A 25068-nucleotide genomic window follows, 5' to 3' on the forward strand; every position below is an offset into this window, starting at 1 on the left:
ACAGCTGCAGAGAGCAGCTTCCATGTGACAAATGCTGAATGGAAAAATACAAGCATGGTTGATATATGATCTCAGAGTTGGGTGAGGGGGTTCCAAAAATATGTCCACATGCCAATGTTATTTCCTGCTCATTGAAAGCGAAGCCACCCGAGGTCACCAGTGACCCTGGCATTTAGGAAATACTCTGCTGTGCCCTATCAAAAAGGTCACAACTTATGGTCAAAAATGTCATAGTATGAAAAGTCAGATTTTATACAGAGAAATATACTTTTAATGACAATCATTACAAATATAAAACTACATCATGTGCATCTGTGTGGCCAATAGCATTTACTTGACATTGTATGCCACAATCACAACACATAAATAATGACAATTATATTATTTGCACAAAACCACAGATATGATTATGGATGATTACTCAAATATAAATAAAGAAAATTTAAAACAATGAGTAGATCTGTCAATCTTGGAATTAATGATTGGATGAGCAAATGCTCTTTCAAAAGAAACGTACTGCACACCAAGTCTGGAGGCCACTTATTGTATGCATGGGTGAAAAAGGATTCAATTAATTTACACACTCACATTATGGGCTCTTGCTAAAACATGTTAAACACGAGATTGCATTTTCCTGTTTCAAACAAATTTCAAAATGTATCACAGAGATTTAAAAATACATTTGACTAACTTTCCTTATGTCAATATTGATTGACTGATTAATTTCAAGCTGTATTAATTTAATCACTTGTGCAACATTTATTTAAAGATGCAGAAATCGCCCCGCCATTTCCTGGTTGCAAAAATTCTAATAGTTCACACAAATTTTAGTTTGTGACAAAATAAGCAAGTATAGTCTAGAATACCATCTAAACCACTGTGAAATATATTTTCCATAACCAAAAATATTGTATTTTCAGCTGTTTAAGGCTGGTGCACAAAACCGAAAGCAAAAGACAAAAACAAAACTTAAGAACGGGAAGCATAGAAAGAATTGAACTCTACCGCTTCTTAGACTTGCTTTCAATGACAGGTCTATAACTCACATTTCTATGTGAAATTGGTCAGGTCACCCCAAAAGTTACATTTTGCAGCTTTAGACTTTTATAACATGTATTTTATCATGGTCTTATTTCCATGTTTTATGTAAAGTAAATCCAGTCCAAGTCAGTAACTACCGTTAAACTGTAATGTCAACTTCAGAAATTGGCACATATCAGGTAAAACACAGCATCCAAAAATATATATTACCATCGGTGTCAAGGCAAAATGATATAAAGGAACTGTAGGTCAATATTCAGTTCTATGACATGTCATCTGGGGTCTGTTCATTAGGTTGAAATCTGGAGTGTATCTCGTACTGCATACATAAACTTTCACTAACTTAAAAATGTTTTGCCCAATGAATGAATTGTTGTATAAAACAAACCTAAATAATAGAAAAATTCCCCAACAAATTCAATATAACAAACCTTTAAAATATTTTTGTTTTTACAAACACAAAAAGAAACACTCCCGCAGGATGTTTTCCTTCACCATCTCCTTCTGTCCAGTAGCTTTACATCTTCCCCTTTCAGTACAAGGATTCTACAACATCCAGAAAGATCGATGCAAAAATCTGCCCAGTCCATTTACACACCTCTGCTTCTCTCATCGACTCATGTGACATTGTTCGTTCAGAAATCTAACACGGTATATTCTCCATGAAGAGGAAATAAACATACAAAACCAACCAGTCCAGGCTTGATGGGGAAACCTTGTCTTGCTCCATTTAGTGCAAACGGTAGTTATTATGTTGTGTACATTTTGGCCCGTGTAAGTGTCCCTCAATGAACTAGCCGAGTTTCTGCAGTAATTTGTCCTCTTTGAGGCCAAACTGTACACTCACGGACATCTCTGCTATGAACTGTTCACAGGCCGTCTTGGTCACCTGTTTGCAGTAGCGTAGGTCAATGTGACAGATGCTCCCACAGCGCTTGAAGAAGGTAAGGGAATGGTCTGTCACCCTATTACAAACTGGAGGCGGAGACAAAAACAGAGCCAGGCATGAGGAAACGTGTACAGAGCCGGATTGAATATTATGTACTCTAAAATGCAACAAAGACTACAGTTAAACTCTTAATATAAAATCGAGATAACAGTTTAAGAATAAATACCTTTTGTATACCCTCTAATATTAACAGACATTATAAAAATGGAAATAGCAGAGTAACTAAAAGCATCCTCTGTGCTGTTGTCTTCGCCCCCATTGCTCATACTGACTGGCTGACGGTTCCTACCTGACAGGTTGATCTCTGTGAGGGAGTCTCTGGTTGTGGTCCCTGCGGCCGTCAGCAGGTTGACCGACTGGTCGTTGACGTGGTTGCAGTAGCTCAGGTCCAGTTGTGAAAGTACCGGCATATGTCTGATAATCAGACGCAGAGAGGCGTCTGTGATGTCCAGTCCGGCCAGACGCAAGTCCACAACGTTCCTCAGCTTACAGCGGTTGTCCAACTGGCCTGAGGGTGGAGAGGAGGAATAAAATATGAGTGATTTCCTGTCTCGCAGTCAAACATGGCAAGTAATGGCCTTAATTTTGGTCCTTTTAATAAACACATGTGAACTATCTAAAGATCCCCTCACATTTTCTTCCTAATGGGTTTTAAAAAGAGGAGCCACACAGTCCTGTCACACCCAGGATAACCACCAGGGGGTGGTTATAAGGTAGCCGCGTCAATTTCATATAACTCCCCCCTCCTGTTGCCGGTGGTTACCTGGTCTGTTGTCGGTCGGAGGCGAGAGCAGGTCCCTCATCTGGGCATCCTTGAGCCCCTCCACCCACTGCACATCAAGGGTGCGCAGCAGAGGGCAGCTAGAGGTGCAGAGGGCAGACACAGCCACCCATGAGCAACCTGAGAGCAGCAACACCCGCAGACCTGCAGGACAGAGTGGAGTAACGTCAGAAGAGTTTCAACGCCGAGACAGAGAGGGGTGGACAGTCTCTAATCTCGACCCAAACCATATTTCGCTCCCATAGATCAGTGTGACATGGCCATGGTACATACCCGGTAAGCGGTTTATAAGCCAGCTTAGTTGCTTCTTGGAGATGTTGGTCCAGCTGAGGTCCAGTGAGAGGGGCTGTCTGCGGATGATGCCACTCAGCATAAGGGGAGTGATAGATTTACAGCGGTTCAGATCAATTATGGTCCACAGTCTTTTATCACAGCACCTGTCAGAGATAGAGACAATGGAGACACACACTCACTATTTGTAATGGACAGATGAAGGTTTTAGATACCTAGATTCAAATATACCAAGTGTTTATGTTTTTAAAAGGCCTGCAATGTGAAGTAACACAGTTTGAGTAGAATGGAGCTCTTACCATCGGTTCCATGTCTTGCAGACACGCATGCAGACACACAGCTCCTTGTGTGTGACGTGTCCGAAGATCTTCACCCAGACCTCTCGCTGCACCGCGTGGGTTTTCCCGTCCACCAGGGGCAGTCTATCCGGTGGGGGGCTGATGGGGGGCGGCCGGATGACGTGGCGCTCCATTTGGACACACTTGGGTGGGGAGCGTGGGGGCAGGGGCCGGGTGCCAGGGGAGCTCCTGTTGAAGCCCAGAGGGGTGATTTGGCTGGGGTAGAAGTGGCGCAGCTCCCAGGGAGTGCCGTTAATTTCCTTGGTCCAGAGGTGTGGCCGCTCCCCTCCTAGGTCACTGCCATTGCGGAAGCTCCTCTTTGGCTCTTCATTCTCACTCTCTGGCTCCACCTTCAGGGGCTGGCGGTTCTCATTGGCAAGGCAGTCCTCGGTCTTCTGGATCTCCTGGTTCAGTGCTTTGCTCAGCTCTTTGCTCAGCTCTTTGTTTGGTAATCGGCGTTTGCGGCACGCTTTGGGACGTGGGCCCTTCTCCTGGGGTTCACTGCCCCCCTCGCTACTGGGGCCAGCCCATGGAGAGCTGCAGTGAGACTGGTCACTGTCTAGAACAGAAGTTTTGAGAGGAGGCCTGGGCAGGCTTGTCTTTGTGTCCTCGTCATCCCCGTCCTCTGCCTCCTCCTCAGTATCTCTTAAACGCCCTCTCCTCTCCAGGCCTCGCCGGTACAGAGAGGCCTTCTCCTCTTCATCTACCTCCTCTTCAGTCTTGATCTGATTAATGAACAGATGTCCATCTGACTTTCCCTGTGGGAGATAGGAAGGTTTAGTTATAGAGTATGTTCAACTATGTATACCAGAGCACATAGCATCCAGACATTTAACAAAAGGAGTTGCTTGGCATAGCATGAAAATTGCCACCCATAGTGAGAGTGTAACGTTATACACTGCTCAAAAAAATAAAGGAAACACTTAAACAACACAATGTAACTCCAAGTCAATCACACTTCTGTGAAATCAAACTGTCCACTTAGGAAGCAACACTGATTGACAATAAATTTCACATGCTGTTGTGAAAATGGAATAGACAAAAGGTGGAAATTATAGGCAATTAGCAAGACACCCCCAATAAAGGAGTGGTTCTGCAGGTGGTGACCACAGACCACTTCTCAGTTCCTATGCTTCCTGGCTGATGTTTTGGTCACTTTTGAATGCTGGCGGTGCTTTCACTCTAGTGGTAGCATGAGACGGAGTCTACAACCCACACAAGTGGCTCAGGTAGTGCAGCTCATCCAGGATAGCACATCAATGCGAACTGTGGCAAGAAGGTTTGCTGTGTCTGTCAGCGTAGTGTCCAGAGCATGGCGGCGCTACCAGGAGACAGGCCAGTACATCGGGAGACGTGGAGGAGGCCGTAGGAGGGCAACAACCCAGCAGCAGGACCGCTACCTCCGCCTTTGTGCAAGGAGGAGCACTGCCAGAGCCCTGCAAAATGACCTCCAGCAGGCCACAAAATGTGCATGTGTCAGCATATGGTCTCACAAGGGGTCTGAGGATCTCATCTTGGTACCTAATGGCAGTCAGGCTACCTCTGGCGAGCACATGGAGGGCTGTGCGGCCCCACAAAGAAATGCCACCCCACACCATGACTGACCCACCGCCAAACCGGTCATGCTGGAGGATGTTGCAGGCAGCAAAACGTTCTGTCACGTCTGTCACATGTGCTCATGTGCTCAGTGTGAACCTGCTTTCATCTGTGAAGAGCACAGGGCGCCAGTGGCGAATTTGCCAATCTTGGTGTTCTCTGGCAAATGCCAAACGTCCTGCACGGTGTTGGGCTGTAAGCACAACCCCCACCTGTGGACGTCGGGCCCTCATACCACCCTCATGGAGTCTGTTTCTGACCGTTTGAGCAGACACATGCACATTTGTGGCCTGCTGGAGGTCATTTTGCAGGGCTCTGGCAGTGCTCCTCCTTGCACAAAGGCGGAGGTAGCGGTCCTGCTGCTGGGTTGTTGCCCTCCTACGGCCTCCTCCACGTCTCCTGATGTACTGGCCTGTCTCCTGGTAGCGCCTCCATGCTCTGGACACTACGCTGACAGACACAGCAAACCTTCTTGCCACAGATCGCATTGATGTGCCATCCTGGATGAGCTGCACTACCTGAGCCACTTGTGTGGGTTGTAGACTCCGTCTCATGCTACCACTAGAGTGAAAGCACCGCCAGCATTCAAAAGTGACCAAAACATCAGCCAGGAAGCATAGGAACTGAGAAGTGGTCTGTGGTCACCACCTGCAGAACCACTCCTTTATTGGGGGTGTCTTGCTAATTGCCTATAATTTCCACCTTTTATCTATTCCATTTGCACAACAGCATGTGAAATTTATTGTCAATCAGTGTTGCTTCCCAAGTGGACAGTTTGATTTCACAGAAGTGTGATTGACTTGGAGTTACATTGTGTTGTTTAAGTGTTCCCTTTATTTTTTTGAGCAGTGTACTAACAAACACAAACCACATGATGAAATCGGAGTATCTCTACCTTCTTCCTCACATCAAAGTCCTCTTCGTAGTCATCGTCGAAGAGCTTTCTCTTCTTCCTCAGTTTGTCCTCAGGTCTGGGCCGAGGCAGGGTGCTGGGGGTCAGGACAGGGGGTTGTCTGTGAAGGGTCTCCCATTCCTCAGGTCTGTGTCTGGGAGTCTCATCCCTCTCAGGCTTCCTCTTGACTGTAGACGTAGAGGTGGACTCGCCCTCCTCCTTGACCGCCTTCTGCTCCCTCAGCAGAGAGCCAGGGAGGTTGGACGCGTACTTGAACCCTGGTCCCCTTTTTTGCTTGCAGACCAAAAGGAGGAAAAAACAGGAGAGAACTTTATACCTTTTGCTTATCACAACGTTGTCAACAAACTGAGCTACTGTTTCACAAGAGTTAAACTAGATAGACTGTGACTACCACTTCTAGAGAATTAGGTGTTGGTTTCCCCTGTAACAGAAAGGGAATTGGTAAGTAGCACAGTAAGTAAATGAACAGGAAGTAAAAACCACAAAGTAAATGCATTATGAAATACCTCAGACTTGAAAGAATTTAACTCTTTGGGGAATGTTTTCCAAAGTTCACAGCGCTGTTTATTAAGTTAATGCAAATCCAACACCACACTACAAAATATGTTGTGGCAACTGAAATCAGTAATATACGCAGTAACATGTACATTTTATATTTCTGCATATACTTGAGGAGAAATTATGAATTCATATAGGTACTCACTTTTCCTGTTTTCCCAGCTGAGTTGCATTTGGGACATTCCCAACAGTTGGGAAGTTCATCATTCACCACGCCAGACGCATCTTTAACCTGAAAACCATGAAGTAAAAGAGCTAGTTGACAAGAAGGGCAGACAGGGAGTCAAGACTAAAGTACAATGTTTTCACCACAGAGAGAAAGCGGGAACTGAAAGCATGACCGTGTCCACTTAATGTGAGGCGGTGAAAAACAAGTAATTTTTCCCTCAGACAATTAAAGTGAGAATCTCTGGACAACCGACAACCTCCAACATCTGATATAAAGACCTTCACACAAATTCCTATTATCAAAATGAAAAATGTATTTTCTTCAGGAATACTTTACCTATCACTTAGAGTATTATGTGCATGGAATACCAAAGGCAGTCACAACTTCCCTTCATTAGAACAGGTTTGAGCAAGATCATGCTATGGTTTGGCAGAATGGTTCCTAAGAGTGCATGAGTCACTTTGCATTTTATTTGCATCCGGCTCGACCTGGCAATGTCAACAACACTGCAAAGTTGTATTCTTATGCCATGTGATTTCAGCTGGACACTTCTCCTTCCCAGAGACTATATTAGCCTTCTGTAAGTCAATTTGGAGGAAGGAAATTGATGAGCTGGTTCAGTCAGTGTCAAACAACAACAGGAAGTCCCCACCACACCAACGCCTCAATCTGCCTTGTAAAACTGTCTGAAAGTCAAACACAGTGAATCACCTACCACTGGTACAGCAGCAAACATTCCAGGATATAGTATTGCCCTCATTTCAGTCACAAAGCATATAAAACATTCAGGTGAATCTCACTCACACAAATGATGAGTCATCAAACTCATCAAGTGGAGGCTTGGCCTCGTGTTCAGTCATGACTAGACATGCTCATCCTAGCTCACCTTTAAGCAGTTGGGGTGAACAATCTCACTGCAGATGGAGCACTCCATGAGCATGATATTGAACTTGTCCTCCTCTTCCTCCAGGGAGTCCTCCTTACCTGCTTCTCCACACACAACACACACAGCCGTGTGGGGCAGGACAGGCTGCAGGGAACAAACACACATTCAGTGAAACTCATTGAGTCAGACACATTGGGTCTACTATGCCAGTGTGCAATAGAATTCAGAAATGGTGTCCATAAGTTGCAACTGGTCATTCTATGTTTCCTGTTTTAGGAGAATCATTAACAGACATCGGCGACGACGCCAAGCCGTAGACAAATATCCACTGATTGGACTCAACAGAATCTAGAGACAGTAGACACATGAATGAGTCATACTGTGCCAAATAAAAATGTTAGCTCTCACTTCCTGTTGTCTCACTCTGTATCATTGTACTTCTGGTTGGTTCTCTTACGCTGACCCTTGTTTTAAACCCTGAACCTATCATTATGGTTTGTATGTCAAATGCACAGTCTTGCATGTAAAAAACGTTTTTAAAAAGAATAGAAAACAAAAGTGATAACTGGCTCAGGCCTGTTGTGCAGGCCTGCACTGCATCATTGAATAAGACAATATTGGCTAACTGAACTCTCTGCTAAATAGTATGGATAATGAAAAGCCTGTGTGGTTTCTTTGGCTTTACTCACTGCAATGCACTGCCTCATGATACAGGACTGCTTCATGCGCCCTGGTCCTCCAAACTTCTTCATGTCTTTACAGAAGTGACAGTCTCCACACTCGGTTCGGAGGCACGCCTCACACTTTCGGCAGCGTGTTCTCCTGCGTCTGGCGCCAGACGCACTGCGATTGGACGGCAGCTTGACGGCTGCTGACGTCCCCATCTTGGGCTTTGGCCGGTTGGCTGCATGCTGCTGCAGAGAGAAAAATTATACAATTCAAGTTGAGGTGGGCAATTTAATGGACACTGTTGCCTAAGACAGTAAACTACCTTCGACTTCATTACTGAACACAAAACATCTAGTACCGTATGGTCTAATTCTGACATTCATAAAGCTAGTGAGACAGTAGTGCAGAGGCCACCGGCTGTGAGCCACAAACGTTTCTAAATGACAATGCCAAATCTGTAAATCAGCGTTTGTCCCCCCCAACAAAAAAGATTCTCCCAATGCTCTTCACCCAAGCCTAGAGCCACCAGAACAATAAAACCATCCAAATGAGAGATTCCCTATGCAATTACTGAGAAGAATTTTTGTGCTGCAGAGGTGAGTGTTTCCTTGGAAACACAGTCCCCCTGCTTTTCCTAACCATTTGAATAGAATAATGAGAGAAGGTGGAAACTAGCAGAGACATACTATACTTTAACAGGAGGGAGGGGGGGGGGGGTTAGGATTATTTTGAAATCGATCATTTTCATGACTCCTCTTGCAGCAGTAAAGTACACATCTGGAGGCCGTGGGAGATATGCTGGGGAAAAAAAGTTAGAGATGAATGTGTTGTAGATTGGGTTATTCATTCCCCTGGTGGCTGATCTTACTGGCACTAAAAACACTTTGTTGTGGGATCGATGAGTGAAAGAGCAGGTAGATCCTAAGAAAGGACCATTCTCCTTCCCTGGCAGGCTATAGCATCGGGAGTGGTGGATATGGACCTATAGTGATCCCTGAAGGGAAACTAAACCAAATAGAAATACACCTCAAGTAGAATCTGCTGGTTGTCACAAAGAGCCCGCAGTCCCAGTCGAGCATGGTGTCCTGCCTACTATCTCCTGCAAAGGACATCAGTGACCAGCACAGCTCATCTATAAGGCCTATACAACGTTTAAAACAACCTACCAATTGCATGGTGTCAAATATGACAGCTTTAAAATCAATAGACACCAAATCAGTTTTTATCTAGAGGTTTGGAGGAAATATATTCTGTTGAACATACAGAACATGACTCTTGATGACATAATCAATGCTTTTCAATTAGAAAACACAAATAATGAAATAGCACAAGCTCAGTAACAAGAACTTCAAGGCACAGGGAGGGGTGGGAGGACAGTTGACTGCAGAAATCCAAAACAACCACAATCTATTATCAAGCACTGCAAAATCAGAAGGCTATCACACTCCTGTTAGGCTTAAGCACACATGTCAACACTGCATGCTTGTGTATTTATGGCCCAAGAATATCTGCTACTGTATTAGCCAGTAAGTCCATCAATGAAAATAAATATGAATCACAAGACAGCAACACACACAGGTTCACCGAAAACATCTTACCACCTAGCAATGCTCCTCAATTAAGGATGAATCCACAACAGTGAAAACCTTCCACCCCTGAACTAAACACGTCACAGCCCTTACATAATCATCCTCCTGGACTATCCTGGCTAATAAGGACAAAAACCTCCGTTTTATAAAAGCAGATGGAATTCTTGCTGAGGGCTTAAAGAGAGAGAGAAAAACAAACAAAAACCCTACAACGGGGTCATTGAGAACAAAGTGTTCCTTCATGAATACCAAAATAACATTTCACCGGGGACGGGAGACATACCACAAGAACATTCTTTATCAGGAAGCTTTTCTTCAGGTTTGGAGAGAGAGTTGTTTTGATGACATTTCATCTTTGGCCATCCTCAAGCATATTTCCAGATCCAAACAGATTCTCAAACGTATACCGTTGTTGACAACACAACATCGAACAGGGATTGGGAAACACAGACTACAATGCTTTTCAGAATAAATAGGATTGACCAATAAGTGTATGTGAAGACATCAGAAAAACGCTGTGACTATCAGGATTGCACAAGATTCAAGTGTGATTGCAACATTTTCCTGGCATTGTCTTGAACTGTTGAACTTCCTAGAACAGATCATTTGAGACCTTTGAGCAGAACTCCACAAAATGGTATCCAACACAACAGATCCTTAACATCAAACGGCACTAATAGAGCCACAGGATCAACGTGTAGGCCCACTAGAATCCCATGTGTGCTGCATGGCCTCTTTTCCCCTGGGACACCCTCATCTCCACCCTGACAGAGTCCTTGAGTAAAGTATCTGATACTCTCTTACTCCAAATATTCAAGCGATGTGTGCAACAGCGTCAGCATGACAAAATGCTTGACAAAGTCTTCTGTGTTTGATGTAAATAAACAACTTTCTTCACAATTCTGTTCGACCAAGGGGACATGAGTTTGTGTTGGTTAAAACAAATAAAATGAGTACTTACCTAACAAGTGGGTGAGTATAGTCTATATAAGCCATGTTATGTAAAACATCTAAATTACAAGTGAAAGCAGCAAACAGTGTGGCTAAATGACGAGTGATCCTCTCTGGATGACACATCCAAGAGTCAGGGGAACTGGTATTCCCTGAGCCAAGTTATTCTCCTTCTCATTTGACCCTCTTCCAAGAAACACAAGTGTAATTTTAATCTTTAACGACCTAATGCCATCCAACGTGATTTTGCTGTGTTTATGACACACACACACACACAATTGCCAAAGGTATGTGGACACCTGCTTGTCGAACATCTCATTCCAAAATCACGGGCGTTAACCTGTTGAGGATGGGGGCGCTGTTGTCACTATTTATGCTAATCGTGTAATTTTTGAAACGGCTTCCCACAAAATTCTTGATCGTACAATATGCATATTATTATTATTATTGGATAGAAAACAGTCTATAGTTTCTATAGGAGTTGAAATTTTGTCTCTAAGTGGAACAGAAGTCATTCTACAGCAATTTCCCTGACATGGAGTCAGATTTCAGAAATTTTGGCCCCTGATCTGGAGTCAGTTAAAAGGCCGCAGTTATTGCTATGAGTATACGGACACTGCTTACGTCTTCCCCTGGATGCCTTTACGTGATGACGATTTGAATGGGGTCGATTGCGCGTTCACAGGCACTAAAAATTAAAAAACCCTGTAGCTAGGAACTCATTTCTTGCTGCGTAATGCGCCTGGAGGACATCGACCCGCACTTGTTCCAAGCATTAGTGGAGGGAGTAATATTACTCTGGTCATGTTTCTACTCGTTATGGGAGTTAAAAACATCATAAGGTAGTTAATTTAAAGCGTTTTATAGCAATTTATATCCGTTTAGTGCGATTTTGGGACATTTATTTCTGAAACGCTGTGAATTGCTGGGCACGCTTCCAGTTCATCCCGAACGCAGTTGGCATTTCCACATGGCAAGAGGACAGCTTTCCACCAAAAGACGATTAGACCCAAGAAAGGATCCTTTGCCCAAGATACTGATGGAAGAACAGCTCAAAGTAGGACATTTTTATTATGATAAATCGTGTTTCTGTCGAAAAATGTTAGTGGGTTAGGACGCCATGTTTTTTGACGTAGCTTCGCTTGGCGCAAACTGTATTGAAAAGTAAGGATAATTTAAAAAATGTAATTCCGCGATTGTATTAAGAATTAAATTGTCTATCAATCCCTGTCCACCCTATATTTTTTAGTCACGTTTATGAGTATTTATGTATAAGAGTAGATCACTGTCTAATATGGCGCACGGACATTTTCTCACCAGCTGGGCTACATTTCACATTGTCTAACCATGATTTTGGTGGCTAAATATAAACATTTTCGATCAAACTCTATATGGATTGTGTAATATGATGTTACAGGAGTGTCATCTGAAGAATTCTGAGAAGGTTAGTGAAAAAATTTATATATTTTGGCGATGTTGACGTTATCGCTCACTTTGGCTACAATCAATGCTGGGCTGCTATGTGCTATGCTAATATAACGATTTATTGTGTTTTCGCTGTAAGACACTTAGAAAATCTGAAATATTGTCTGTATTCACAGGATCTGTGTCTTTCGATTAGTGTATGCTGTGTATTTTTACGAAATGTTTGATGATTAGTAAGTAGGTAAACACGTTGCTCTATGTAGTTTTTCTAGTCCATTTGTGACGGTGGGTGCAATTGTAACCTATGCCATCTACCTGAAATATGCACTTTTTTCTAACAAAACCTATCCCATACCATAAATATGTTATCAGACTGTCATCTGATTAGTTTTTTTCTTGGTTAGGGGCTATAAATATCTTAGTTTAGCCGAATTGGTGATAGCTACTGGTGTTGGTGGACAAATAAAAGATGGTGGATTATGCTAATGTGTTTTTAGGTAATAGATGTACATCTTTACATATTGTGTCTTCCCTGTAAAACATTTTAAAAATCGGACATGTTGGCTGGATTCACAAGATCTGTGTCTTTCATTAGCTGTATTGGACTTTAATGTGTGAAAGTTAAATATTTAAAAAAAATATTTTTTTTGAATTTCGCGGCACTGGTTTTTCAGTGGGGGTGGGGGGGGAGTGCCGCTAGCGGCACCCTCATCCTAGACAGGTTAATATGAAGTTGGGCCACCCTTTGCTGCTAGAACAGCCTCCACTCTTCTGGGAAGGCTTTCCACTAGATGTTGGAAGCACAACATTTTTTAGAATGTCATTGTATGCTGTAGCGTTAAGATTTCCCTTCACTGGAACTAAGGGGTCTAGCAGGAACCATGAAAAAACAGCCCCAGACCATTATTCCTCCACCAAACTTTACAGTTGACATTATGCAGTCGGGCCGGTAGCGTTCTCCTGGCATCCGCTAAACCCAGATTCAGAGGGACTGGTGCACTTCACAATAGATGACATCATGAGGAAAGCAAAATGATGTGGATATATTGAAGCAACATCAAGACATCAGTCAGGAAGTTAAAGCTTGGTCGCAAAGGGTCTTCCAAATGGACACCGACCCCAAGCATAATTCCAAAGTTGTGGCAAAATGGCTTAAGGACAACAAAGTCCTTATTGGAGTGGCCATCTCAAAGCCCTGACCTCAATCCTATAGAAAACGTGTTGGCAGAACTGAAAAAGAATGTGCGAGCAAGGAGGCTTACAAACCTGACTCAGTTACACTAGCTCTGTCAGGAGAAATGGGCCAAAATTCACCCAACTTATTGTGGGAAGCTTGTGGAAGGCTACCCGAAACATTTGACCCAAGTTAAATAATTTAAAGGCAATGCTACCAAATACTAATTGAGTGCATGTAAACTTCTGAACCACTGGGAATGTGATGAAAGAAATAAAAGCTGAAATAAATCATTCTCTCTACAATTATTCTGACATTTCACATTCTTAAAATAAAGTGGTGATCCTAACTGACCTGAGAGAGGGAATTTTTACTAGGATTAAATGTCAGGAATTGTGAAAAACTGAGTTTAAATGTATTTGGCTAAGGTGTATGTAAACTTCCGACTTCACCTGTACACACACACACACCAAATAACATGCAACAATTTCAACGATTTTACTGAGTTACAGTTCATATAAAGAAAACAAATAATTGAAATAAATTCATTAGGCCCTAATTTATGCATTTCACATGACTGGGAATACAGATATGCATCAGTTGGTCACAGATGGGCCTCAGGACCTCATCACAGTATCTCTGTGCATTCAAATTGCCATTGATAAGATGCAACTGTGTTCATTGTCCGTAGCTTATGCCTGCACATACCATAACCCCACCATGGGGCACTGTTGACAACGTTGACATCAGCAAACTGCTCGCCCACACAACGCCAAACGTGTGGTCTGCGGATGCAAGGACGGTCGCACACTCCCTCAAACTTCAGACAACGCACATTTTAGAGTGGCCTATAATTGTCCCCTGCATAAGGTGCACCTGTGTAATGATAATGTTGTTTAATTAGCTTCTTGAGATGCCACACCTGTTAGATGGATGGATTATCTTGGCAAAGGAGAAATGCTCACTAACAGGGATGTAAACAAATTTGTGCACAACATTTGAGACAAACAAGCTTTTTGTGCATCTGGAAAATTTCTGGGATCTTTTATGTCAGCTCTTAAAAACATGGGACCAACACTTTACATGTTGCGTTTATATTTTTGTTCAGTGATCTATGCTCGCTTCGAGGCAAGCAACACGGAGACATGCAGGAGAGCATCGGCTGTTCCGGACGACTGTGTGATCACGCTCTCCGTAGCCGACGTGAGTAAGACCTTTAAACAGGTTAACATACACAAGGCTGCAGGGTTAGACGGATTACCAGGACTTGTGCTCCGGGCATGCGCTGACCAACTGGCAGGTGTCTTCACTGAAATGTTCAACATGTCCCTGATTGAGTCTGTAATACCAACATGTTTCAAGCAGACCACCATAGTCCCTGTGCCCAAGAACACACAGGCAACCTGCCTAAATGACTACAGACCTGTAGCATTCACATCCGTAGCCATGAAGTGCTTTCAAAAGCTGGTAATGGCTCACATCAACACCATTATCCCAGAAACCCTAAACCCACTCCAATTTGCATACCGCCCAAAGAGATCCACAGATGATACAATCTCTATTGCACTCCACTCCACACCCTTTCCAAACCAGGACAAAGGAACAACTACGTGAGAATGCTATTCATTGACTACAGCTCAGCGTTCAACACCATAGTACCCTCAAAGCTCATCACTAATCTAAGGATCCTGGGACTAAACACCTCCCTCTGCAACTGGATCCTGGACTTCCTGACGGGCTGCCCCCAGGTGATGAGGGTAGGTAGCAACACATCTGCCACGATGATGGGCATTGTGTGCCCACCTCCCCCAAATCCGTCATTTACGCTGCTGCTGCTACTCTCTGTTTATCATATATGCATAGTCACTAGTCACTAACTATACATTCATGTACATATGTATATACTACCTCAATTGGCCCGACCAACCAGTGCTCCCGCACATTGGCTAACCGGGCTATCTGCATTGTGTCCCGCCACCCACTACCCCCTATTTTACGCTACTGCTACTCTCTGTTCATCATATATGCATAGTCACTTTAACCATATCTACATGTACAGTCATGGCCAAAAGTTGAGAATGACACAAATATTAATTTCCACAAAGTTTGCTGCTTCAGTGTCTTTGGTTATTTTTTTCAGATGTTACTATGGAATACTGAAGTATAATTAGAAGCATTTCATAAGTGTCAAAGGCTTTTATTGACAATTACATGAAGTTGATGCAAAGAGTCAATATTTGCAGTGTTGACCCTCTTTTTCAAGACCTCTGCAATCCACCCTGACATGCTGTCAATTAACATCTGGGCCACATCCTGACTGATGGCAGGCCATTCTTGCATAATCAATGCTTGGAATATGTCAGAATTTGTGGGTTTTTGTTTGTTCACCCGCCTCTTGACGATTGACCACAAGTTCTCAATGGGATTAAGGTCTGGGGAGTTTCCTGGCCATGGACCCAAAATATCTATGTTTTGTTCCCCGAGCCACTTAGTTATCAATTTTGCCTTATGGCAAGGTGCTCCATCATGCTGGAAAAGGCATTGTTCATCACCAAACTGTTCCTGGATGGTTGGGAGAAGTTGCTCTCGGAGGATGTGTTGGTACCATTCTTTATTCATGGCTGTGTTCTTAGGCAAAATTGTGAGTGAGCCCACTCCCTTGGCTGAGAAGCAACCCCACACGTGAATGGTCTCAGGATGCTTTACTGTTGGCATGACACAGGACTGAAGGTAGCGCTCACCTCGTCTTCTCCGGACAAGCTTTTTTTCGGATGCCCCAAACAATTGGAAACGGGATTCATCAGAGAAAAATACTTTACCCAAGTCCTCAGCAGTCCAATCCCTGTACCTTTTGCAGAATATCAGTCTGTCCCTGATGTTTTTCCTGGAGGGAAGTGTCTTCTTTGCTGCCCTTCTTGACACCAGGCCATCCTCCAAAAGTCTTTGCCTCACTGTGCGTGCAGATGCACTCACACTTGCCTGCTGCCATTCCTGAGCAAGCTCTGTAATGGTGGTGCCCTGATCCCGCAGCTGAATTAACTTTAGGAGAGGGTCCTGGTGCTTCCTGGACTTTCTTGGGCGCCCTGAAGCCCTCTTCACAACAATGGGACCGCTCTCCTTGAAATTATTTGATGATCCGATAAATGGTTGATTTAGGTGCAATCTTACTGGCAGCAATATCCTTGCCTGTGAAGACCCTTTTTGTGTAAAGCAATGACGACGGCACGTGTTTCCTTGCAGGTAACCATGGTTGACAGAGGAAGAACAATGATTCCAAGCACCACCCTCCTTTTGAAGCTTCCAGTCTGTTATTCGAACTCAATCAGCATGACAGAGTGATCTCCAGCCTTGTCCTCATCAACACTCACACCTGTGTTAACGAGAGAATCACTGACATGTCAACTGGTCCTTTTGTGGCAGGGCTGAAAGTTGGAAATGTTTTTGGGGATTCAGTTCATTTGCATGGCAAAGAGGGACTTTGCAGTTAATTGCAATTCATCTGATCACTCTTCATAACATTCTGGAGTATATGCAAATTGCCATCATACAAACTGAGGCAGCAGACTTTGTGAAAATTAATATGTGTCATTCTGAAAACTTTTGGCCACGACTGTACATACTACCTCAATCAGCCGGACTAACCGGTGTCTGTATGTAGCCTCGCTACTGTTTTTCACTGTTGTTTTTATAACTTTACTTACCTATTGTTCACCTAATACCTTTTTTTGCACTATTGGTTAGAGCCTATAAGTAAGCATTTCACTGTAAGATCGACACCTGTTGTATTCGGCGCACGTGACAAATAAACTTTGATTTGATTTGTAGAGTCCGAACGGTTTGGCGCACAAAGTATTATGGAAAGATGAGACGCTCATGAACATGTCGGTTGTTTTGCAACAAATTCTTTCTGGTCTTTCATATATCTCTCTGATATTGGAGAGACACTTCAGAACAAACTTCCTTTTGAGACTATCTGTTCCATGTAGTGAATCTGTTCTTCAATGTGTTTATATTGGCTAATACAGTGCATTCGACAAGTATTCAGACCCCTTGACTTTTTACACATTGTATTCTAAAATTGATTAAACTGTCCCCCCCCCATCATCAAAATCTACACACAATACCCCATAATGACAAAGCAAAAACAGGATTTTAGAAATGTTTGCAAATGTATTAAAAATAAAAAACTGAAATCTCACATTTACATAAGTATTCAGACCCTTTACTCAGTTGAAGCACCTTTGGCAGCAATTACAGCCTTGAGTCTTCTTGGGTATTACGCTATAAGCTTGGCACACCTGTATTTAGAGAGTTTCTCCTATTCTTCTCTGCAGATCCTGTCAAGGTCTGTCAGGTTGGATGGGGAGTGTCGCTGCAGAGCTATTTTTAGGTCACTCCTGAGATGTTCGATTATGTTCAAGTCCGGGCTGTGGCTGGGCCACTCAAGGACATTCAGAGACTTGTCCCCAAGCCACTTCTGCGTTGTCTTCGCTGTGTGCTTAGGGTTGTTGTCCTGTTGCAAGCTGAACCTTCACCCTAGTCTGAAGTCCTGAGCGCTCTGGAGCAGGTTTATCATCGAGGATTTCTCTGTACTTTGGTCCGTTCATCTTTCCCTCGATCCTGACTAGTCTCCCAGTCCCTGCAGCTGAAAAATATCCCCACAGCTTGATGTTGCCACCACCATGCTTCACCGTTGGGATGGTATTTGCCAGGTGATGAGCGGTGCCTGGTTTCCTCTAGACGTGACACTTGGCATTCAGGCCAAAGAGTTCAATATTGGTTTCATCAGACCAGAGAATCTTGTTTCTCATGGTCTGAGAGTCCTTCAGGTGCCTTTTGGCAAACACCAAGCGGGCTGTCACGTGCCTTTTAATGAGGAGTGGCTTCCGTCTGGCCACTCTACCATAATGTCCTGATTGGTGGAGTGCTGCAGAGATAGTTGTCCACCCTGACCAAGGCCCTTTTTTTATTTCACCTTTATTTAACCAGGTAGGCCAGTTGAGAACAAGTTCTCATTTACAATTGCGACCTGGCCAAGATAAAGCAAAGCAGTGCGACAAAAACAACACCGAGTTACACGTAAACAAAACGTACAGTCAATAACACAATAGAAAAGAAAAATTGAAAAAACATCTTTGTATATTGTGTGCAAATGTAGAAGAGTAGGAAGGTAGGCAATAAATAGGCCATAGAGGCAAAATAATTACAATTTAGCATTAATACTGGAGTGATAGATGTGCAGATGATGATGTGCAAGTAGAGATACCCTCTTGCTCTTTTGCACCCCAGTAAGTAATAATATGGGGATGAGGTAGTTGGGTGTGCTATTTACAGATTGGCTGTGTACAGGTACAGTGATCGGTAAGCTGCTCTGACAGCTGATGCTTAAAGTTAGAACGGGAGATATAAAAGTCTCCAGCTTCAGTGATTTTTGCAATTCGTTCCAGTCGTTGGCAGCAGAGAACTGGAAGGAAAGGTGGCTATACCTGCTGGAGCGCGTGCTACGGGTGGGTGTTGCCCTTCTCCCCTGATTTCTCAGTTTTGCCGGGTGCCCAGCTCTAGTAAGAGTCTTGGTGGTTCCAAACTTCTTCCATTTAAGAATGATGGCGGTCACGGTGTTCTTGGGGACCTTCAATGCTACAGACATTTTTTGGTACCCTTCCTCAGATCTGTGCCTCGACACAATCCTGTCTCTCAGCTCTACGGACAATTCGTTCGACCTCATGGCTTGGTTTTTGCTCTGACATGCACTAACAACTGAGGTACCAACTAGACAGGTGTGTGCCTTTCCAAATCAGGTGGACCCCAATCAAGTTGTAGAAAAATCTGAAGGATAATCAATGGAAACAGGATGCACCTGAGCTCAATTTTGAGTCTCATAGCAAAGGGTCTGAATACTTATGCAGATAAGGCATTTCTGTTAATTTTTAATACATTTGCAAAAATGTCTGAAAACCTGTTCTCGCTTTATGGGGTATTGTGTGTAGATTGAGGGATTTTTGTTAAATCAATTTTTGTTAAATCAATTTTAGAATAAGTCTAATGTAAAAAAATCAAAGAGTCTGAATACTTTCCAAAATAATATTCATCAAATAATTCTATATATTTTTCATCATGGAGAATTAAAATTATAAATCAAATAACTAAATTACCATTGGTATAACCTTCTTACAACAATTCCATAAAGCTTAGTTGACCCCCCCCTCCCACCGGCTTAGACTGAAGGTTTAATTAAAGAGTTTCATTCCTCTCTGCCAATAATAGCTAGTTTTCAGGTTACAGATCCCACTCCCTCATCCAATTAGGCCCCTCACTCAGACCACTGCTAGACAGTCCTAGCAAAATTCTTGCTTGAGAAATTGCTCTTGGCTAAGAAGCTATTTTTGTTTCCTTTTGACCACTAATTCAAGAAACAAAATAACATAATTATTTTATTGCATTTGGACTTTAAGACATTTGTATAGTATTTTTTCTCGCTGGTATGAAATATTACAGAATCTAGTCAAAAGTTCAAAGACTAATGTGTTTGTCTACAGAGTCTTGACCATTAATAGTTCCAGACAAGGAACAGAAACAAAACAACTGACCAGCACTTACTGTAACTTGGCTGACTAATGTGCTAGGAATGTTAGGTAGGTTTGTTTTGAGGCCCTCAAACACTTGGCCTAGATGGGGGCCTGATCTGAGTAAGGCCCTCTGACTCACAGTTTCACTGTGGATATCAGTGCTATGGTAGGAAGTCACATGGTTCACCATCTGCCTAGCTCCAGTGGACCCCAGGACGCCACAAAGGGGAGGAACGTCTAGGACATCTTTACAACTGTACCAAAAGAATAAGATTGAAATCATCTCCTTCATGAACAATGACTGTGTGAGTGGGTGTTTAAAGGGAAAATGTCAAAATTGTTCTACTTCATATTCATCATCATCTTCAGCACCACCCCAAAATCACCAATGTGAAAATGGTGCGTTTCTGTGTGTTTTAAAAAAGATGGAGGAAGAGAAATGTTTCCAATGATGTCGGTGGGCATCATGTGATTTTAACCAATTATAAGTAGGCATTGCCTACTAATTGGTTGAGGTCATTGGAATTGGATGTCACTCATCTTTTTTACTACATCACATATGTTAATGTTGGCGTTGTGCTGGAGATGATGAATATGAAGTTCCATGTTATTTACATTTCCCTTTAATGTATTGTGCTTCCTAGCTCATATCCCCCCAGGAAAACAGCATTTGTCTTTCAATTCAAGCTGAGAGAGCAAGCAGTTAGAAGCTGGGTTGTGTTTGAATCAGTAGTCAATGAAACAAATGCAAACATTTTTAGAAACGTCTATTCTCCCTGACTGTTAAGCTTTTATTTTCGTGATTTCTAATTCTCAAAGATTGTACACACAAATACAGTGCATTTGTAAAGTATTCAGACCTTCACTTTTTCCACAATTTGTTACGTTACAGCCTTATTCTAAAATACATGTTGTTTTCCTCAATCTACACACACTACCCCATTATAACAAAGTGAAAACGGGTTTAGACATTTTAGCAAATGTATAAAAATAATAATAAATGCAAATACCTTATTTACACAAGTATTCAGACCCTTTGCTATGAGACTAGAAATTGAGCTCAGGTGTATCCTGTTGCCATTGATCATCCTTGACATGTTTCTACAACTTGATTGGAGTCCACCGGTGGTAAATTCAATTGATTGGACATGATTTGGAAAGACCCACACTGGTCTATATAAAAGGTCCCACGGTTGTTAGTGCATGTCAGAGCAAAAGAAACAAGCCATGAGGTCGAAAGAATTGTCCGTAGAGCTCCGAGACAGGATTGTGTCGAGGCACAGATCTGGGGAAAGGTACAAAAATATTTCTGCAGCATTGAAGGTCCCCAAGTACACGGTGGCCTCCATCGTTTTTAAATGGATGAAGTTTGGAACCACCAAGACTCTTCCTAGAGCTGGCCACCCAGCCAAACTGAGCAATCAGGGGAGAAGGGCAGTCCTTGGTCTGGGAGGTGACCAAGAACCCGATGGTCACTCTGACAGAGCTCCAGAGTTCCTCTGTGGAGATGGGAGAACCTTCCAGAAGGATAACAATCTCTGCAGCACTCCATCAATCAGGCATTTATGGTAGAGTTGCCAGATGGAAGCAACTACAAAGTAAAAAGGCACATGACAGCCTGCTTGGAGTTTGCCAAAAGGCACCTAAAGAACTCTCAGACCATGAGAAACAAGATTCTCTGGTCTGATGAAACCAAGATTGAACTATTTGGCCTGAATGCTAAGCGTCACGTCTGGAGGAAACCAGGCACCCCTCATCACCTGGCCAATACCACCCCTACGGTGAAGCATGGTGGTGGCAGCATCATGCTGTGGGGATGATTTTCAGCAGCAGGGACTGTGAGACTAGTCAGAGATCCTTGATGAAAACCTGCTCCAGAGTGCTCAGGACCTCAGACTGGGGCAAAGGTTAACCTTCCAACAGGACAACAACCCTATGCACACAGCCAAGTCAATACATGAGTGGCTTCGGGACAAGTCTCTGAATGTCCTTGAGTAGCCCAGCCAGAGCCCGGACTTGAACCCAATCTAACATCTCAGGAGAGACCTGAAATTAGGTGTGCAGCAACACCTCCCATCCAACCTGACAAGAGCTTGAGAGGATCTGTAGAGAAGAATGGGAGAAACTCCACAAATACAGGCGTGCCAAGCTTGTAGCGTCACACCGAAGAAGACTAGGCTGTAATCGCTCCAAAAGTGCTTCAACAAAGTACTAAGTAAAGGATATGATTACTTATGTAAATGTGATATTTCCTTTATTATTTTTTTTAATAAATTTGCTAACATTTCTAAAAACCAGTTTTTTGCTATGTAATTATAGGGTATTGTGTGTAGATTGTTGAGGAAAAAAACAATTTAATACAATTTAGAATAAGGCTGTAACATAACAAAATGCTGAAAAGGTGAAGGGGTGTGAATACACTTTGAGAATGATATTTTCTACATTCTTTGTGTGGTTTGAGTCGTTCAAGTTTACACTGAAAACATTTTTCTGTCCCGAAAATGTATATTTTGTTTATGTGCGGTGCGCCTCTGCTAAATGAATACAGGGTAAACACTGACTCCTCATTGTTCCCTCTCCCAAACCCCCTTTTTAAAGGCACAGAACATGGTGAGGCCTGAGTTATTTGAGCAATGAGGGTCAAGAAAATCATCTTATGTGAGAACAATTCACAGGATATAAAGTATTTTCTTAGTGATCCAAATAGTTGAGACATGGAAGAAATATGTATGTGTGTAAAGCAAGCTAAACCTGAATGTGACATAATGGAGCTACAGCAGGCATGGTCTGAGGAAATGTAATCGATTTACTTTAGTTTAAGTAACAAACCAAGCCTGAGGTTAAGTGGAGTGAAAGGCCCCAAATGTAGTCATGCTGCCTCCTACACTACTCTCCCACACCCTCACTGTTCACACAAAAATACCAGTCACAATGGCCCATCATTTTCCATAATCACAGTCGCTTGACCAAGAACACAATCTGACAGATCAGTGTGTGACAAAAACATCTAGTAGTCAGAGAGACCATGTATATATCCACTGTGTCCTCTTCAGGTTTTATTCAAAACACAAAAACTGAGCTCTTAGGATACTGAAACACATAAGAAAATCAAGTATGGAGATCAAAGAACTACTTTGGTGGGTAGCTCATTCCTTTCTTTCTTGGGTCTGTCTGACATAAGTCGTCTGGATACAATAGCCAGGGACAGGAGAAGGCCTATGTCTAAAACCTGTGAAATAGCTAAGCTAGCTCTTGCCCAGTGGATTAGTTACCGAAACAAAATATGTTTTCATTTTCCCTCCATTCCCCTAATCAAATTACTACCCTATTCCTGCTCATGATGCCAAGTGAGCGGAGATCGAGAGAAAAAGAGGACGGTGGGGGGAGAGAAAATACGTTCTACTCACGATTACAGCTCTAAAGTAAAGCCCTTCTTGAAGAAAAACAACAGCGTGCCGATTAGAAACCCAATGTGTTAATGTTCTGTTGTCTAACCTGTTCAGATTCTGATTCATAATCCTCTTCATCTGCACTCAGTGACAAGGCCATGGTTCCTCTCTTCTCATCGTCTGTCCAGCGTTGTAGAGAAAACTGACATGGCTGAAGCCTCCAGCCCGGCTGCTGTTCTGTTCTCTGTTCACCGCTCTCTCTTTGTCGCCCCCCTCTCCCTCTCTTCACACACAGGAACAGGCAGCTGCATAGGCATACACAAGGCGGCAGGAAGCCTCATGAATATGCGTTGGGAAGGTCAGGGGGAACAGGCCAAGCCAATGGAGAGACAGATGGCATTCGGTTATAAGGGCGACCAGAAAGGACGACCAGAGTCAGAAATGGTGGTGGAACTGGAGGGTGTAGGGAGGGAATGGTCAGGAATAGCACAGACCGAGGGTCATTAGAGAAGACAGGGGCAAGGGTACGACATCCTGGTCGTTGGGAATGATGAGGGCGGTTGCATGTTCTAAGACAATATTTTTTATAATGATTGAGGATGTATTTTACTTGGTGACAGATACAGGAAGCCATCAGCTGCTCTGGGTTTGATTGCTCTTTCTTAATGTCTACGGATAGGCCATTTGCTCCTCTGACTATCTCGTGATTTCTTGGTGTTCCAGTAAGTACTAATGTAGGACATTGAGTACTTTCTTTGGAATAATTAAATGAATTGCTGCAAAAGTATTGCCAATTTCACAAAAGTGTGTCATCATCAACGTTATACTGTAAGTCTGTTCTAATAATGTCAATAACCTTATTTTGTTGTTGTTCAATTCATTTCTTGCATCTGTGCATATGAACAAATGAAATGGAATATTACAATACAATTGTTAGATTAAAAGAGATAGCTGCACACGCCCCCCCCCCCCATCCCACCGAGTACCCCACAAAATAGAAACTACTGCGCAATGCGCATTATACTGGAAAACGATTCTACAAACCTCTGAAGAGTTTGTTTAGGTGAGAAAGACTCACGAGCCTTTGATTTTCTCATCTGCTTGTTCAGAAACATTTATTGTCATAGGAGACTGAAATGACGCATTTACTGCCATAGCCATCAGTCACACTCTTTAAATACGTCCATATGAAACTCTTGAAAATGAGGCAGTATATGCTGTTGTCCTTTTCTGGTCACAAGGGACTTCATCTACTTTCTGTTTCTAGGAGCTTTGCCAGGACATTTAGTTCGACACCGAGTTTGACTGGCTGCAGACTGCCCCCAACAACTGGCATTAACAGATACAATAAGATTGTTCTGCATACCTAATTGAGCCTTGTCTTCTCTGACATCAGGGAAATAGTACATGAGTGTGTCCTCACCCACCTTGTCTTGAGTACTTGGTCAGTGCATAAACCTGTCACCAAAACCAATTAGAATAATTTTAACTGGCAGATATGCTCAGCAGCAGCAGCAGCAGCACTTGTGTGAGGTGAGAGATGAGTGTGAGAGCGCACATACAATCAAAGCAATATAAAATGGAAGAACACATTGCACTAGTATAAATGTGCACACCAACTAGCTTAAAAAGGGAGACCAATAAAGATAAGTTAAACACATTAAACTATTTGATAAAAAAGCAGTCCTTACAGAATTATTTCTAAGCCTTCATTCTCAGGCTTCATTGATTTGTCATAATATAGGATATGGCCTCCACTAGGTGGGAGTCAAAGATGGCTGCT

General features: G+C 42.9%; 1 protein-coding gene across 3 annotated transcripts; it reads right to left on the reverse strand.

Annotated features, from left to right (window-relative positions):
* Positions 1–246: 246 nt before the first annotated feature.
* On the reverse strand, positions 247–24213 carry LOC129826200 (lysine-specific demethylase 2B-like). 3 transcript variants are annotated; one of them, XM_055886654.1, is made up of 10 exons: positions 23392–24213; positions 8212–8436; positions 7523–7666; positions 6611–6699; positions 5904–6189; positions 3362–4158; positions 3045–3208; positions 2754–2915; positions 2280–2498; positions 247–2016 (listed from the first exon to the last, which is right to left on the reverse strand). In XM_055886654.1, the coding sequence occupies exons 1-10, from the start codon at positions 23443–23445 to the stop codon at positions 1835–1837; spliced, it is 2322 nt and encodes a 773-aa protein (XP_055742629.1). In that variant the 5' UTR covers positions 23446–24213; the 3' UTR covers positions 247–1834. The 3 variants fall into 3 exon arrangements, with proteins under 3 accessions (XP_055742629.1, XP_055742628.1, XP_055742627.1); XM_055886653.1 differs by having other exon boundaries at positions 5892–6182; positions 6613–6699; positions 23392–24212; XM_055886652.1 differs by having other exon boundaries at positions 5892–6189; positions 23392–24211.
* Between the last annotated feature and the right edge of the window lie 855 nt (positions 24214–25068).

The sequence above is a fragment of the Salvelinus fontinalis genome, chromosome 28 (genome assembly GCF_029448725.1).
Source record: "Salvelinus fontinalis isolate EN_2023a chromosome 28, ASM2944872v1, whole genome shotgun sequence".
In the NCBI taxonomy this organism is placed as follows: domain Eukaryota; kingdom Metazoa; phylum Chordata; class Actinopteri; order Salmoniformes; family Salmonidae; genus Salvelinus; species Salvelinus fontinalis.

Bases quoted from the DNA above. Each gene is read 5' to 3' on its own strand.
- LOC129826200 (XM_055886652.1), bottom strand. From the start codon at position 23,445: ATGGCCTTGTCACTGAGTGCAGATGAAGAGGATTATGAATCAGAATCT. The intron at 6,700-7,522 runs GTGAGCTAGGAT...CATGGTTTTCAG, and splicing joins TTCACCCCAACTGCTTAAAG to GTTAAAGATGCGTCTGGCGT. The intron at 6,190-6,610 runs GAGTACCTATAT...CCTCCTTTTGGT, and splicing joins GCTGGGAAAACAGGAAAAGT to CTGCAAGCAAAAAAGGGGAC.